General features: G+C 29.8%; 5 protein-coding genes across 5 annotated transcripts; 1 reads left to right on the top strand and 4 right to left on the bottom strand.

Annotated features, from left to right (window-relative positions):
* Nucleotides 1-1,089: 1,089 nt before the first annotated feature.
* BX663DRAFT_493906 (uncharacterized protein) lies at nt 1,090-1,886 on the bottom strand. The gene is made up of 2 exons (XM_051525422.1): nt 1,462-1,886; nt 1,090-1,360 (listed from the first exon to the last, which is right to left on the bottom strand). Exons 1-2 carry the CDS (start codon nt 1,660-1,662, stop codon nt 1,277-1,279), a joined length of 285 nt encoding a protein of 94 aa, XP_051388335.1. The 5' UTR covers nt 1,663-1,886; the 3' UTR covers nt 1,090-1,276.
* A 1,847-nt stretch (nt 1,887-3,733) lies between these two features.
* Nucleotides 3,734-8,434, top strand: BX663DRAFT_482531 (indole-3-glycerol phosphate synthase-domain-containing protein; the record flags this gene model as incomplete). Its single annotated transcript, XM_051524438.1, has 4 exons — nt 3,734-4,805; nt 4,872-4,964; nt 5,341-5,465; nt 6,071-8,434. 4 exons carry the CDS (start codon nt 3,734-3,736, stop codon nt 8,432-8,434), a joined length of 3,654 nt encoding a protein of 1,217 aa, XP_051388334.1.
* A 22-nt stretch (nt 8,435-8,456) lies between these two features.
* BX663DRAFT_493898 (thioredoxin-like protein) lies at nt 8,457-9,255 on the bottom strand. Its single transcript, XM_051525421.1, has 4 exons — nt 9,176-9,255; nt 8,965-9,060; nt 8,845-8,901; nt 8,457-8,787 (listed from the first exon to the last, which is right to left on the bottom strand). Exons 1-4 carry the CDS (start codon nt 9,203-9,205, stop codon nt 8,515-8,517), a joined length of 456 nt encoding a protein of 151 aa, XP_051388333.1. The 5' UTR covers nt 9,206-9,255; the 3' UTR covers nt 8,457-8,514.
* A 314-nt stretch (nt 9,256-9,569) lies between these two features.
* Nucleotides 9,570-10,814, bottom strand: BX663DRAFT_493892 (high mobility group box domain-containing protein). Its single transcript, XM_051525420.1, has 6 exons — nt 10,779-10,814; nt 10,668-10,726; nt 10,491-10,561; nt 10,334-10,439; nt 10,044-10,268; nt 9,570-9,992 (listed from the first exon to the last, which is right to left on the bottom strand). The coding sequence occupies exons 1-6, from the start codon at nt 10,786-10,788 to the stop codon at nt 9,765-9,767; spliced, it is 699 nt and encodes a 232-aa protein (XP_051388332.1). The 5' UTR covers nt 10,789-10,814; the 3' UTR covers nt 9,570-9,764.
* Nucleotides 10,815-11,139: 325 nt separating this feature from the next.
* On the bottom strand, nt 11,140-12,674 carry BX663DRAFT_425586 (major facilitator superfamily domain-containing protein; the record flags this gene model as incomplete). The annotated part of the gene is made up of 2 exons (XM_051522495.1): nt 11,140-12,518; nt 12,599-12,674. 2 exons carry the CDS (start codon nt 12,672-12,674, stop codon nt 11,140-11,142), a joined length of 1,455 nt encoding a protein of 484 aa, XP_051388331.1.
* Between the last annotated feature and the right edge of the window lie 2,364 nt (nt 12,675-15,038).

The following is a 15,038-nucleotide window of genomic DNA, read 5'->3' as shown; positions in this document are numbered from 1 at the left end:
TTATTCTTTTTATTTTATTTTTTATTTTTTTATTTTTTTTTTATTTTTTATTTTTTATTTTTTATTTTCTATTTCTTATTTCTTATTTCTTATTTCTTATTTCTTATTTCTTATTTATTTTAGATGGTTCAAAAAGAAAGAAGGCCTCAACCTGCATGCGTATGAGATCAACAACATGGAAGTGTGGAGCAATGAATTTGAGGATCCTTCAGCAATGTCGATTGTTCCAGTCATGCGCATTCACTCTCCTGTTGCTATTAAACTTGATCACCTTCAAGGTATCAATGTTGTTATAAATTTACCAAGGCATTTAATCAATTAGTCTATTCATTTTTATCAAATTAAATATATTATCTGTTGCAAAAAATCGTTATGTCAGTCTTTCAAATGTTCTTTTTTTTCTTTTCTTTCTTTTTTTTTTTTTTGAGATGATGTTGGAAAATAGAAATTAACGTGATATCTATATACAAATATATGAAGTCTTTTATTTTTGCTGATGTAGATATTTATGATCGATTAATGCATTCTCAAAGGTAAATTATAAAAAAGATAAAAATATTATATTTATTTAAAAAAAAATTAATTGTAGGCATCTTCATTTTTGGCCCAAGCAGGAAAGGTATCCAAAAGATTGCGTCGAATTGGCACCCTCGTAACGACGATTCTTGTGGGTGTAGACTTGTCCACATTTTTGGAGAGAGTGTCCAGTTTATCGAACAGTTGGTTCAACTTTAAAGGTATTAAAGAAATATTCATTACAGTTAGTTTTTTTTATATGATTGTATTTTAACTTATATACCTTTTCACTTCTCCAATGTGGACGTAGACTTTTCCAAGTCCTCAACGAGCCCTGATAATGAATGTCATCCTCATCATCAGACATATAAGATGCCTTGATCATTCGGAGACATTCATTATAAGGCACGCCCAATTCTTCCGCAATCCTGGACCCTTCTTTGCTGAACTTTGCCAGTCTTCTTTTACATTTCTATAGAATATAAGGAGAAAGAAGTTAAATTTACTTTATCTTGTATTAAATTTTATGCTAAGTATATACTTACTCTATTTTTCCTGCTTCTAATTATTTCCTTTTTTTTTAGAGCATCTAATTGCTCCTGAGTGCTGATTTCGGCACGCGAATGCTTTCTTTTTTCCGTATCATAGACACTTCTAATGCGTGCCGAAATCTCTTTCCTTGCTCTTTCCCCAGGATTGTTGTTGCCTCTAACCTGGGCAAAGATAAAATCGAAGATCTGCTCGTTATGACCTCCATCTTTTAACGTAGATCTGGGATCAAATCTACGTCCACTTTGCTCGTAAGCATCGTGAATCTTGTCCTATTGATTGAATTGAATAACAGGTATTATATATTTTATTTAATAATGATTGTCATTATAATTACATAATAATAATACTTACGGTCATATCGGGATTCCTACCGATCTTTCTCTGATGATACAGATTTTGATTTTTTAAGTTTGTAATCTCTTCTTCCAACTGAGAGATTCTTTGGCTTTGAGAACCGATCTGCTCTTCAAGCTGATTTATTCTATTATCAGCATTAATATTGTTGCCACCAATAGATGCTGTTTGTCTAGAAGGATGCAAACGAGCAGTGGAAGAAGTGTTAAGAACAATAGGAGGATACTGTGAGCGAGACATGTTAAAAAGGGATTTTACTGGTAAAAAAATTGATTGAATAAAATAAAAAGTAAGTAATTGAAGAATAAATTATTTGTTGGTAAAGGTATTTATATGTTAGCCGTCTAGCATTATCCATTACTGCCAGAAAATTTCCTTTTTCGGACTAAATAAAAAGAAACTACTATATTTCTACGTCAGAGTCGCTTCCTTTTTTTTCTTTTCATTTACCGTTTTTCTTTTATCTTTTTTTTTCTTTTCTTTTCTTTTATTGTTTTTCTCTTATCTTTTCTTTTTCTTTTCTTTTCTTTTATCATTTTTTTCTTTACTTTAGATTAATGTTTATTTACTTACAATTATCATATTTTCTATCTATAGATGTTTATTTTGGTTATATTCAACGTAGTACAAAAACATAAAAACATTCTTATCAACGAGTTTAAACTAACTAGGTTTATTTCTTTTTTTTTAAAAAAAAAATAGTTTTATAGCAAAAGAGTCTTGTTTATATTGGTAGTAGCGTTTTCTTCTTTTTATACAGAGCATTTTTCAATGATATGTTAAAGGTAAGATAATAACTATTGTATATAACTCTTGTTCTTTATATTAACACATATACTGACTTGTCTATTATCGTTAATCAAACGCTTTTTAAACAGATAAACAAATGTATATAAAAAGGTAAAATAAAATATAACATTTATCTGTTAATTCCAAAAGTATACTTTCTTTGTCTAATATAAGATATACCAATCTTATCTTTTATTCTCTTTTTTTAGGACTTTTTACTTTTTTTTTTTCAAATAGCTTTTGTCCTTTTTGAAAACCCCTTTTTTCTTTGTTTTCGGTAAGCATTTTATTCTTTTGAATACCAATATTCTTTATTTACTAACTAATCAGTTTTGTTTATTATAGATTGTTTATTTTGCTTCTGTTTAACTGCTATAATTTAGCTTCCTGGACCCCCCTGTCATTATTATCTCTATCCTTTTCTCTTATCCATTTGTCACTATTTGCAGCGTATCTGTACTGTTTCTTTTTAAAGATGCAAAGGTAAGTACAATCGTATTTTCTATTATCAATTGCAAGAAATACCCTTTTTTTTATTATTATTTCAAAAGCAATTTATTATTTGTAATAATTCATTTGCTATATATTTCCATTATTATTATTATTACTATTCTAAATGTAAATAAAGCCACATTTTATCTAAACAAACGATATATTTATTTTTAAATAACGTCCAATAAACAAGGCAATAATAAAAGCCTAATATGTATTAAATGTATTTTATAAGCCAATAAGTAATAAAGATCAAACGTAAATAAACGTTATTTATTCTGCAAAATACCAATGATGGTTCATGGTTTTCAAAGAAATAACCAATCAAATGTAAAAAGTTATACGTTGTATGTATGGAGTACTATACGTCGTACGCGAGTACGCCATATAATACAACATATATGTAGTACGCGAGTACGCCATATAGTACAACATATATGCAGTACGTGAATACGACGTATAGTACGACGTATATATGTAGTACGTTCGTACTGCATATACCAGCGTACTATATGTCGTACTCGCGTACGCCATATAATACTCCATACGTACAACGGACAAATTTTTTGCAGTGATAAAGTTTTGAAAATTTTATTGTTTCCTTTTAAGAAATAAAAAAGTACATAGATATATGAATACATGTATCATAATATTCAATTGTCAAAAATTATACGTCATTTTGAAAAGAATAAAATATGAAGAATGAAATAATAATATGTTTCCTTATTTCAATGATACTTGACCTTATCTAACATCCTAAATGTTAAAGAAATTACTTGACAAAATCATTATTTCATAAACAAATAAATCGATTTTAAAATGACAAAAAAAAAAAAAAAAACAGCTTCCTAATATAAGTATGAACATTTTGCATAAAAACTTGATAAATAAGATATATGAATTATTAATAATAATAATAAAAAGTTAGTAGATCATTTAATTATTATTATTATTTTATTTATTTTTTTATTTTATTTTTTATTTTATTTTTTTTTTAACCTTTCCCAAGGGATTTTTTTTTAATAAGATAATGAAAAAGGAAAAACAATCTTTTAATCCCTGTGAAAAACCCTTTCAACTTGAAACAGATACTGATTTGGATGTATTTATTCATTTCACTAACAACTCAGCTGATAGTAGTCAACAATATCAGCAAAGTGAAAATATATCAGGTTTTTCAGGTGAGAGCGATACATCAGGAAATAATTCTACTTCATCAAGAGAAGCTAATTATGTAGCAGAGGATGATAGCACAAAAGATGAGGAACAAATCGAAAAACCTTCAGAGGACGAAGAGTTTGGCCAAATCCCTATTCGTCCTCGGCAGAGATTTACACAACGTGAAATTGATATACTTGAAAAAGTGTATAAAGAACATAAGCGTCCTAGTAATGAAATAAAGCATGAATTAATGAATGCATGCAATACTACACTAGAGCGTATCCAGGTATGGTATCAAAATCGTCGCGCAAAAGAAAGAAAGTCCAGACCAAAGTATGGTAACACCTATACTGATGCACACACGACAAACAGTAACGTTAGTAATAACGAAAAATTGAGTAATATTGATGACAATATAGTAATGGCCGATGGAAGCGACAGCAAAAAGCGCCGTAGACCAAGTATTGAAAGATTGACTTCTACAAAAGCAACTCAATATTCAAAAGCGAAGAAGGCTCCTCAAAGTTATAAAAAGCCGGACTCCTTTGATTTTGAAGGCCAAATACAACTCATAGAACCGTCTTCTGGGATTAATGATATGATTAATTGTCCTCAATATCCTTTACTTCATTCTTCTTATTATCCAGATAATTTATTTGATTGTAATCGTATGCAGGGTCTGTTTTGTAGCTATAATATGTCATTTACTGATGAATCTATATCCAATGCTTTCTATTCACTAAATTTTTCTAATCCAGGAATATTCCCTTATACTTCTTCAATGCAACCCCTTATGCATCAGAATTTGCCTTCTAATACTAGCTCAACCACAGTTCAACCCTATTTGAATAAACTTCAACAGTCTTATTCTATGTCTGGATTAAATCAATGCACAAAGCATCAAAATAGTTTAAAAGATGAAGACACTACTCAGTATTCAGGTAAAGAAAAAAATAATTGTTTCATTTTAATATATAATAGTAACTCGTTATATTCTTATATAAAAGATAACCCTATTACTAGTTACTTATCTGATAACGATGATATTTACGATCAAAAAATGTCAATTATATCAGATTCACAGAATACACCCAAGCAAGGTAAGAAGAAAAGAAAATTTTATAATCATATCATTCAATATATGTGTACACATACATACATACATACATACCTACATACATTTATATACATAAAACCTAATATTATTTATCAACAAAAATGAAAAAAAAAGACAGGAAAGGGAAATCAAGAATATATGAAAGGAGGCAGTAAAAATAAAGGGGCATATATTTGATCTTAAACATAGCAATGGTAGTACATATAAAAATATTATGGATTTATTCATTTAATAAATAACATTTATGAATTTATAACTATTATATGGAATATTATGTATTATATAAGAAAGCACTTTTCATACTAGAGTTTGTACAGTTTGTATTACTAATATATCATATGTACAAATTAAATCTAGAGTGTCATTTAGTAATTTTTATGTATTCTATAATTTGGGAGTTTTGGAATGTCAAGATTTATCAATTATTTTGTCAAAATACTTTAGTGCTTACGGGTATAAGATATATAAGTATACAACACTTATAGTAAAGTGTATGAAGAATAAAACTAAAGGTACTTTATAAAAAAAGAAAAGACAAGAAAAGGGATATTTCATTCAAATATACTATTTATAAGGTTAAGTTACAAAAGTATCCTCCAAATCAAAGAAAAATGGTATAAAGATATAGTCTAATTCTTATGATGTGACGCATAAGTCAGAGAATACTACTCTAGTCGTATGGCCTATACTTCTTGGTGAATGAGTCATTCACAGTCAGAGATAAAGTATCTTCCACTGTCTCAGATTTATAGCATATATATAATTAAGAAATAGTCACATTTTTAGCGAGGGAAAATGCATATATCATGTAAATACACAATAATAATAAAAAAAAAGTACATATGATAAGTAAAACTAGTAACGCTTCTTTATAATCAATTGAATTCTATTTATTAAACAAGTGAGTTGTTCTATAACTTGCTTTGATTTAAAATCATTTATTTTAATTATTTACTTTAATTTTACAATGTCAAAATGGTTTTCTATTGGCTTATTTCTTTTTCAACGACTTAGTCAGAAAAATGTCATAATGTTATTTACAGTCACTTAATCTTAATCATTAAGCTTCTCTTTTGTTATTTAAAATAGTTTAGATATCAATCTTCAGAAATGACCACGCTACTCATTGATAATTACGACAGTTTTACTTATAATGTATACCAATATTTATGCGCTCAAGGCGCTGATGTCGTTGTTTATCGTAATGATAAAATTACCATTGAGGAAATCGAAAAACTTGCACCTTGTAATATTGTAATTTCCCCTGGACCTGGTCATCCAGCTCATGATGCTGGCATCTCCCGTGATACCATTAGTCATTTTGCTGGCAAAATTCCTATTCTTGGTATTTGTATGGGCATGCAGTGTATGTTTGAAGTCTATGGCGGTACTGTTTCTTATGCAGGTGATATACTTCATGGTAAAACTTCAGCAATTAAGCATGATAGCCGTGGTCTCTTTAAGGGTATACCTCAAAACAACTTGGTTACTCGTTATCATTCCTTAGCTGGCATGCCATCTACTATCCCTGATTCACTTGAAGTCACAGCTACTACGATAGATGATGTTATTATGGGCGTCCGCCATAAAGAATACACTGTTGAAGGCGTTCAATTCCATCCTGAAAGTATCTTATGTGAAAATGGCCATGTTATGATGGCTAACTTTTTGAAACTACGTGGTGGCACTTGGGACGAAAACCCTGGCGCTGGTGTCTTGCCTAGCAAATTACGTGAGACTTCTCTTTCTAGAAATAATGAATCTAAAAAATCTTCAGTAGGTACTTGTTCTGAAACGATGATTGGAAACACAAATACTGCTCCAGGTGGTGATGTACCCTCTATCCTTACTCGTATTTATGCTCAAAGAATTAAGGATGTACAGGCAGCTAAAGAAGTCCCTGGTCAAACGATGAAAGATTTGGAAAAGCTTTTAGAACTTCATATCGCTCCTCCACTTAGGGATGTTGTTTCTCGTTTAGCCCAACAAACGCCTTCCCTTTTAGCTGAGGTTAAGCGTGCATCTCCTTCAAAGGGTAATATTGATGCTGCTGCAAACGCTGCCGAACAAGCTTTGCAATATGCTTTAGCTGGCGCTAGTGTCATTTCTGTATTAACTGAACCCAAATGGTTTCGTGGTACTATTCATGACATGCGCCAAGTTCGAGAAGCGATCTCTAATCTACCTAATCGTCCTTGTGTTTTGCGAAAGGATTTTATTGTGGACCGCTATCAAATTGCTGAAGGTCGTCTTTATGGTGCCGATACTATTTTATTAATTGTGGCCATGTTGAATGATGAGTTATTACATGACTTGTACAATTATTCAAAATCACTTGGTATGGAACCATTAGTTGAAGTTCATAATGCTGAAGAAATGGCTCGTGCTAATGCACTTGGTGCAAAATTAATTGGTGTCAATAATCGTAATTTACATAATTTTGATGTTGATATGGAGACTACTTCCCGTTTGGCCAAGATGGTTCCTGAAGGAACTATGCTTTGTGCTTTATCTGGTATTACTAGCAGGTCTGATGTCGAGATGTATTTAAAAGAAGGTGTGCAGGGTGTGCTTGTTGGTGAAGCATTAATGCGTGCTTGGAATTTAAAAGCATTTGTGACTGAGCTACTTGGATTAGAAAAGAAAGACCCTGTAGTGGCTTCTAAAGAGCCAAATCGATCATTAGTTAAAGTGTGTGGCATTTCAACTGTTGAAGCAGCTATGGAGGCAGCTAATGCAGGCGCTGATTTAATTGGCCTTATCTTTGCGGAAAAATCAAAACGTAAGGTCTCAATTGAAACGGCTACAGAGATTGTTAAAGCGGTTCACTCAATAAAGCCTGAATCGACCAGAAAGTGTATGTCAAGCGCTGCATCATCAACCAACTGGTTTCAAATTCACCGTCACTTATTAGAAAATCGTACAAGGAAGCCTTTAGTGGTTGGTGTATTTGTGAATCAAACTATTGAATATATGAATTATGTTGTTTCTGAAGTTGGTTTAGATCTTGTTCAGCTACATGGTACGGAGTCAGTAGAATTGGCTCGTTATTTGCCTGTGCCTGTTATAAAAGCCTGTCATATTGATAATAGTACCTACAATCATAACCAAATTCCCAATTTGACACAGCCTGGAAATCATCATTATGTATTACTTGATGCAAAGGTATCTAACTTACCCTCTGATCAGCAAGGTGGACAAGGTGTTAAGTTCGATTGGTCTATTGCAAAAGATATAGTGAATCACAAACAATTTGAGTTTTTGGGAAACAAAGATTTCCCTATAATTTTAGCTGGTGGACTTGATCCTACCAATGTAGTATCTGCAATTCAACAAGTTAAACCATGGATGGTGGATGTCTCGTCTGGTGTAGAAACAGACGGCATCAAGGATTTAAAGAAGATTCGCACATTTATTGAAATTGTTAAATCAACAGAGTATAAACATGAATAAATAAACTATGTATAATGAAGTTGTATATATAAATTCATGTATACAATTTTTTTATTTGTATTTATTATTTGTATTTAAGATTATTTCTTTTCTTCCTCTTCCTCAGGGGGGATAATCTCATTCTTTACCAATAAATCTTCAAGATCACCAGATTGATGCATGTTCAATAAAATATCACAGCCACCAATAAATTCTCCCTTAATATAAACTTGAGGGATTGTAGGCCACTCTGAGTATTCTTTGATGGCTTCTCTTAATTCAGGATCTTCTAAAACGTTGAATGCAGTAACTTTAGTATTGAAGTCAACACCTTGAACTTGCATAATCTGAATAGTTGCACGACTGAAACCACACTATTATAAATGTTTAATTTAAATAATTCTTTCTTTAATCATACAAATCCATCTTACCATAGGAGCATCAGGTGTACCCTTCATAAACAAAACTACGTCGTTTGATTTAATGTCCTAAATATAAAACTGTGTTTAATTAATTTGACAGTTACTTGTGAATTATTAATCAATGTCTACCTTATCTAAACGTTCTTTCATTTCAGTTGAAATCCAACGAGCAAATATAGAAGTAGTTGGTGAACGCAAGTTTCTAATGGGACGAAGGAATGCAGACTATATATATTAAAAAAAAAGGTAATACAGTCATAATTCAATTTTCAAGTTAATAATCATTTTAATGAAGGTAAAAGAATTAATTCTTTAAAGCCATAATAAAACATAAACTTACTGATCTAGTAGCAGTACGAAGGAAACTCATTTTGTAAAATTATTATAAGAAAGCAAAATTAAAAGAAAAGAAAAAAAAAAAAAAAAAAAGAAAAAGAAAAAGAAAAAGAAAAAGAAAAAGAAAAAAAAAAAAAAAGAAAAAACTAACAGGGGCATCATGACTAAGACTACTCACAAAATTTAACAAAATCGTCTATCCAATAAGAATTTCATTGTTTTTAAAGAGACTATACAGCGAACGAAAGTTCCAGTGTAGTAATTCAAAAAGTTTGCTTTGTTTTTAATGATAAACTTGTCTATAAAAGCTTAATAGAGTATGACATTGTTGTATTTGATAACAAAAAAAAATGCAAGCTTTTTTTTTATTAGTAATTACTTTGAAACTCAAGATTTTTCTTCTCGTTTTTTTTAATGCTAGTAAGCACTATCAAAAAAAAAAGATCTATTGCTTTATTAGTGACATTATCAAGAAATAGATCTGAAAACATCAAATTATATATTGGAGCATAGAATTATCTGTAAATCTTACTTTAGGTACATAATGAAAAGAAAGGGTAAAAGAAACTAAAATAACATATTATTTTAAATGCTTAAGCGGAAGGTTCAGGTGTATTATGATAACTATCAGACTGGATAACGATATCATCATCCAGAAGAGAATCATGATGTTGTGTATGATCATTTGTAAAGTCTATAGACTGTGCTGGTGATGACACCACGCTTATATCATTTATATCACTTGTGTTAGTACTTGTATTATAAGATTTCATTGCCTCTTCGTATTCTTCAAGTTCGTGTTTATACAAATCATAATATTTCTAACAACAGAATTAGATCTTCTTTAAGAAGAATGAATAATAAAAGCTTACCTTTTTTTCTTCTTTTGTAAGGCTTTTCCATTTTTGACCTAGAAGTCTTGTTACTTCACTAGGATTTTCAGCGGGACATTCATCTTTTATCTTGTCTCTTTCTAATCGACAAAACAAAAAGAAAACATTGCCGGGCCCTTTTGGCGCATTAGGGTCTTTCTTTTTACGTTGAGGCTTATTAGCAATCAATTTCTCTGATCTATCATGCTTATTATTGCCCTGAATCTAATAATAATAATAATAATAATTATTGTTTATATCCCTTTCCTCCCCTTTTTTTTATGCTTTACACTGTCCAATTCCTCATGAGGATAAATTTCTGAGTCAACTTCTGAATTATCACTATTGTAATCTGGAGGAAGATGAGTAGATTTCTCCATTCGATCAAGTAAAAACCTATTATCATACGTGAAGCTAATTATTTTTAATTTTTTTTTATCAACTTACGTTCTCTCCAGTTTTAAATGTCGAACACTTTTTCGAGCTTTAAACAATTTAATGTTAAGCGTGTTGTTTTCCTGGGTCATAGATAAACATTTAATTTCATGTGAAAGAACTTTTGCATCTTTTATTAAGATGATCTTTATTCCATTTAAAAAAAAAGGGGAAAAATAGATTATATACCTCTTCAACATCTCTAATTCTTTTTCTTAATTCTGTTAGCTTCTGTTTGTATTTATGATCTATGAATCATTTAGATGGAATAATTAAAATTCATAAAAATATATTAGAAACCTTCAGCCATGTTTTTAAACTTAAAAAAAAAAAGAAAAGAAAAAAAAAGAGGAGGGAATGTATTATTTTTATGTCTTCATTTCGTAAGCAAAGCTGGATTATTTTTTTTTTTTTTTTTTTTTTTTTTTTTTTTTTTTTTGCTGAACAGCCTATAAAATTGTATAATGCATATCATAATACATTCTAATAAGTCAGTCAGTCAGTCAATAAATTTTAAAGCTAATATCTAATGTTTAATATTTAATATTTTATAATGACAGTCTAACATAAAGTTTATACATACATATACATACATGTATAAAGAAAAAAAAAAGAAATAAAAAAGGGGGATATATTTATACTTATATACAGATATGTGGTATTAATAACCACTAAAACGTCTAATAGATTCACCCCAAATCTTTAAAATCAACATAAGTAACATACCAAACCATGAAAGACATGCAAACAACGTTGCAGTCCAACCAGTACCAAGACCAGCAATCATGGGTGTAGAAATGATAGTTAGAATACAAGCAATTCCGAATCGAACAAAATTTACAGCAGCTGTAACAGTTGCACCACGACCAGGAACAGAGTCAACTAGGTAAGCAGTTACTGTGGTCACTACCTGGACATTTCCAAAACATTGAATACCAAAGGCAACGATAGCTATCCATATATTCAAATGATGTTCAACTACCCAACCAAAGAGTAATAAACCTAAAGGATTAAAAATAAAACCTGCAATCCAAATATTGACAGTTAAACGATCCTCAGTTCTAGGAATACCACCACGAAGTCGACGTGAACGTAATAAAAGACGATCTGATAAACGACCACCTACTAGAGCTCCACTTAAATTACCAATACCGGCACCAAGATAACATAGACCTGTTTGCCATGAGACTAATCCATACGTTTTACTAAAAGCAGTAGGAAGAATAGATTCAGTCGCAAACATGGCACCAAAGAAGATACCAGCAGTAATAGATGACATGAAAATAAAGGGATGGCGTAAAAGTGCAAACGCAGCAAAGGGATTAAACCTTTTCTTTGGGAATTGTTGATTTTCTTTAATAACCGTTTTTTGATACTCTTTCTTGTCGATTTGGTTTTTATCATTCATTACAGTAGCTATAGATTGTTGACTAGAATTATCTTTTTCATCAATAGTAGACACATTAGATTCATCATCACACTTGCTATTCTGATCACTTGATAGTGATATCCTTTCATTTGTAGCAATAGGAAGTTCTACATCAAACTTAGCATTATCACGATATGTTTCTGGTGTAAAAAGAAAAGTAATAATCAAGATAAAAAACCCAAATGCGAAACAAAACCAAAAGGTAGCTCTCCAACTTAAATTACTCATAATGAGAAAACCACCAATAATTGGACCTAGCAATGGACCAAAAATGACACCAAACATGTATTTACCAAATGCAGCTCCACGTTCTTCAATAGGATATAAATCAGCAATATAACCAGCTCCAAGAGATTGACCACTAGAAACACCCACTGATTGAATACAACGAACTACAATAAGAGCCCAGATATTATTTACAAAGGCAGCACCAATGGATGTTACTGTAAAAATAAACATAGCAACCAAAAATAAAAAACGGCGAATATAAAAATATTCAGAAATAGCTGCCCATATAACAGGTGCAATACCTAAAAATAAGATATAAAGAGCTGCCGTTAATGTAGTAGCAATAGGTGGTGCATGTAACTCAGCTGTGACATAAGGAAGACCTAAAAATCGAAAATATTGGTTTGATCTTCTGTTACTGAGTATTCTATATATAAATCAATATATATGAATATATATTTACCTGGAAAATAAATTGTACTAGCAAATCCCCCAGTACAACCAACAATAGAAACACATGCAATAATCCATAATTTCATTGAAGGCTTTAACAAACGAGGATCTTCTTCGACAGATGGTGCAATTACACATCTTTTTCTAAGAAATTCTATAATTGAGGATTGAGTTGATATAGATCCTACTTCATGTTTATTATTTTTCATAACCACCAAAATAGGTTAATTTATATAAATCCTTTTTTTTTTTTAATACAAATCAAGCCAATATAAATATTTTAAAAAAGTGCGGAGTCTATATTTGTTTAAATGACAAAAGTAAAACGCTTTTTTCAATTTGTCTCATAGAAAATTTCTAGAATTTTGTATTATTTGATTGGTTAAAAAAAGCTTATAATAGAAAAAATGGGTGGTTTTTTTTTATGTACGTTCTCTTGTAAAGTTTTCAATTTGAAAGACAAACTTCGAGTAAAGAGGAGAAAAGACTCATATTATCTTATATATTAAGTTTCTTTTATTAAGCATTTATTTTTACACATGTAGAAATCATTTTGTCTTCTTTTCAATTATCTTTTTTAATTGTAATATTTTCAGATCTAAGAATAATTTTAAACCAAGTTATACAAAATGCTTTTGTTTAAAACCTTTTTTAGAAATATCATTTCAGATTTGGACGATCTAAAAAAAAAAAAAAAAAAAAAAGCGAACGATAGTAGTAAGCTTTCCCATGTGATGAAGTCAATGCTTTTGAATCTTGATATTTATTATAACTACTGTAATTTATATACATCAAATCCATAATTGATTATATCCACTTATTCTTGAATTATACAATGGCTAACTATTTACAGCCTTTTGTTTGAACTCGATTGCTTACTTTATAAAAAAACGTCCCTTGATATTGTTCATAACCTTGTCTCAAAGTCTTTCTCTTGGCTATGTGTTGATAGCTGACATTGGTGTTATTGATATGCTCTCTTTCTTTATAATTATTAATGTTTTTACTCTTTTTCTAATTCTCTCTCATTAACTCACTTTTCACTCTTTAAATGTTTTTAGTTTCTTGATCTATTATATCGAGCTGATCCGGGCAATACAATATACACTCCATACTATGTACTACCCATATTAGGTCAAATTTCCTAAAAAGAGAATATGGTTTTTTTTTGTTACCATATCTCCGGATGTCCGATAATATTGAATATCAGTTGTTTCGTTGAAGTCTAGTATGCAAAATCCTAAATGACCGACTTTTAAGGTCAATGATGAATAAATACTTCACTTATAACCTTATTTAGGGCTATAATATATTTATAATTATACAAAACTTCTAATACTTTGCTGATATCAATGATGCTTCTCGCTATGTATTACATTCTAGTAATTTCTTCTATTCCAAGAAAGTTATGAGTTCAAATAGCTTAACCATGTCTATATTTCTAGTAGGCAAAGGAATAAATTAGATTCCACTTTTGTATGTTGAGTCTCTATTAATAATATAGCTAATATTTCTGAATTCTTTTTGTTTATTTCTTAGTAAGAGCTTTCATTGTTATTCAAACTTAAAGATCTTTTCAAATCTGCTTCTTACTGTTATTAACATGATAAAGCAATGTATACGCGAAATAATAACATCGTTATATGAAGTTACACATTATGGAAGGAATAGAATGGAGCGATAAGATTCATTTGAGTGTCATATACCAATAAAAGGGCTATCTATATATTCATACTATAAATCTATTTACCAGTTGTTATAAATATATTTAAAGTTTTTTTTTTTTTTTTTTTTTTTTTTTTTTTTTTTTAATAACAAGTAATTTAGGAACAATAAATGCTATATTCTTTGACATATTGCTTAACAGAATGTACATTATAATTTTATTTCTGTTAATTTTTATGTCAAACATGTATATCAGAACAAATAATCAGTAGGCAAGGATATATTATTACATAAGCCAAAAAAGAAAAAAAGAAATAGTATTTAATAGTTCTTTTTTATAGCGTATGATCTACATTGTAGAGATTGATTCACGATAAACTCAGATAGTTTTATTGAATATGGATATACTCTAAAAAGATTTATAAAGAATAAGAACGTCCCTCCTAGATCTCCTTTTTTTTTTATTTAGCTTAGCTTCTAAGTCATTATATATATATATATTTATATATTTGTCTTCTTTAAGATTATTCTTAAGAATAGTATTAGAGTAAGGTTTGAAACATCAGCCCATGTCGTTATGTTTACTCTTATAATTGTATAGCTCTACAGATAGAATTATAAGAGTTATAAATTCAATAATTACAACGCACATATAAAACAACATGTATTGCTTTTGTTAACATTATTTTACTACTGCTAAAATTGATTTAGAACAAAATACAGGAATGACTTATCGTAATTCCCTACCTTGCTTTTCTTTAGCATTTAGAGGAAGAAGAATTATG

This window comes from Cokeromyces recurvatus (assembly GCF_025118155.1).
Source record: "Cokeromyces recurvatus strain NRRL 2243 chromosome Unknown BX663scaffold_1, whole genome shotgun sequence".
In the NCBI taxonomy this organism is placed as follows: Eukaryota; Fungi; Mucoromycota; class Mucoromycetes; order Mucorales; family Mucoraceae; genus Cokeromyces; species Cokeromyces recurvatus.
The sequence above is the reverse complement of the archived record's forward strand: the minus strand, read 5'-3'. Positions and strand labels throughout refer to the sequence as shown.

What these genes read in the sequence shown, in the direction of transcription:
- BX663DRAFT_493892 (XM_051525420.1), bottom strand. An exon ending in GAATTAGAGATGTTGAAGAG is followed by an intron (nt 10,562 to 10,667) that starts GTATATAATCTA and finishes TCTATGACCCAG; the next exon opens with GAAAACAACACGCTTAACAT. An exon ending in TTACAAAAGAAGAAAAAAAG is followed by an intron (nt 9,993 to 10,043) that starts GTAAGCTTTTAT and finishes TTCTGTTGTTAG; the next exon opens with AAATATTATGATTTGTATAA.
- BX663DRAFT_493898 (XM_051525421.1), bottom strand. Translation starts at nt 9,205, where the DNA reads ATGAGTTTCCTTCGTACTGCTACTAGATCA. An exon ending in TGAAAGAACGTTTAGATAAG is followed by an intron (nt 8,902 to 8,964) that starts GTAGACATTGAT and finishes TTTTATATTTAG; the next exon opens with GACATTAAATCAAACGACGT. An exon ending in GTACACCTGATGCTCCTATG is followed by an intron (nt 8,788 to 8,844) that starts GTAAGATGGATT and finishes CATTTATAATAG; the next exon opens with TGTGGTTTCAGTCGTGCAAC.
- BX663DRAFT_493906 (XM_051525422.1), bottom strand. Translation starts at nt 1,662, where the DNA reads ATGTCTCGCTCACAGTATCCTCCTATTGTTCTTAACACTTCTTCCACT. An exon ending in CAAACTTAAAAAATCAAAAT is followed by an intron (nt 1,361 to 1,461) that starts CTGTATCATCAG and finishes AATATATAATAC; the next exon opens with CTGTTATTCAATTCAATCAA.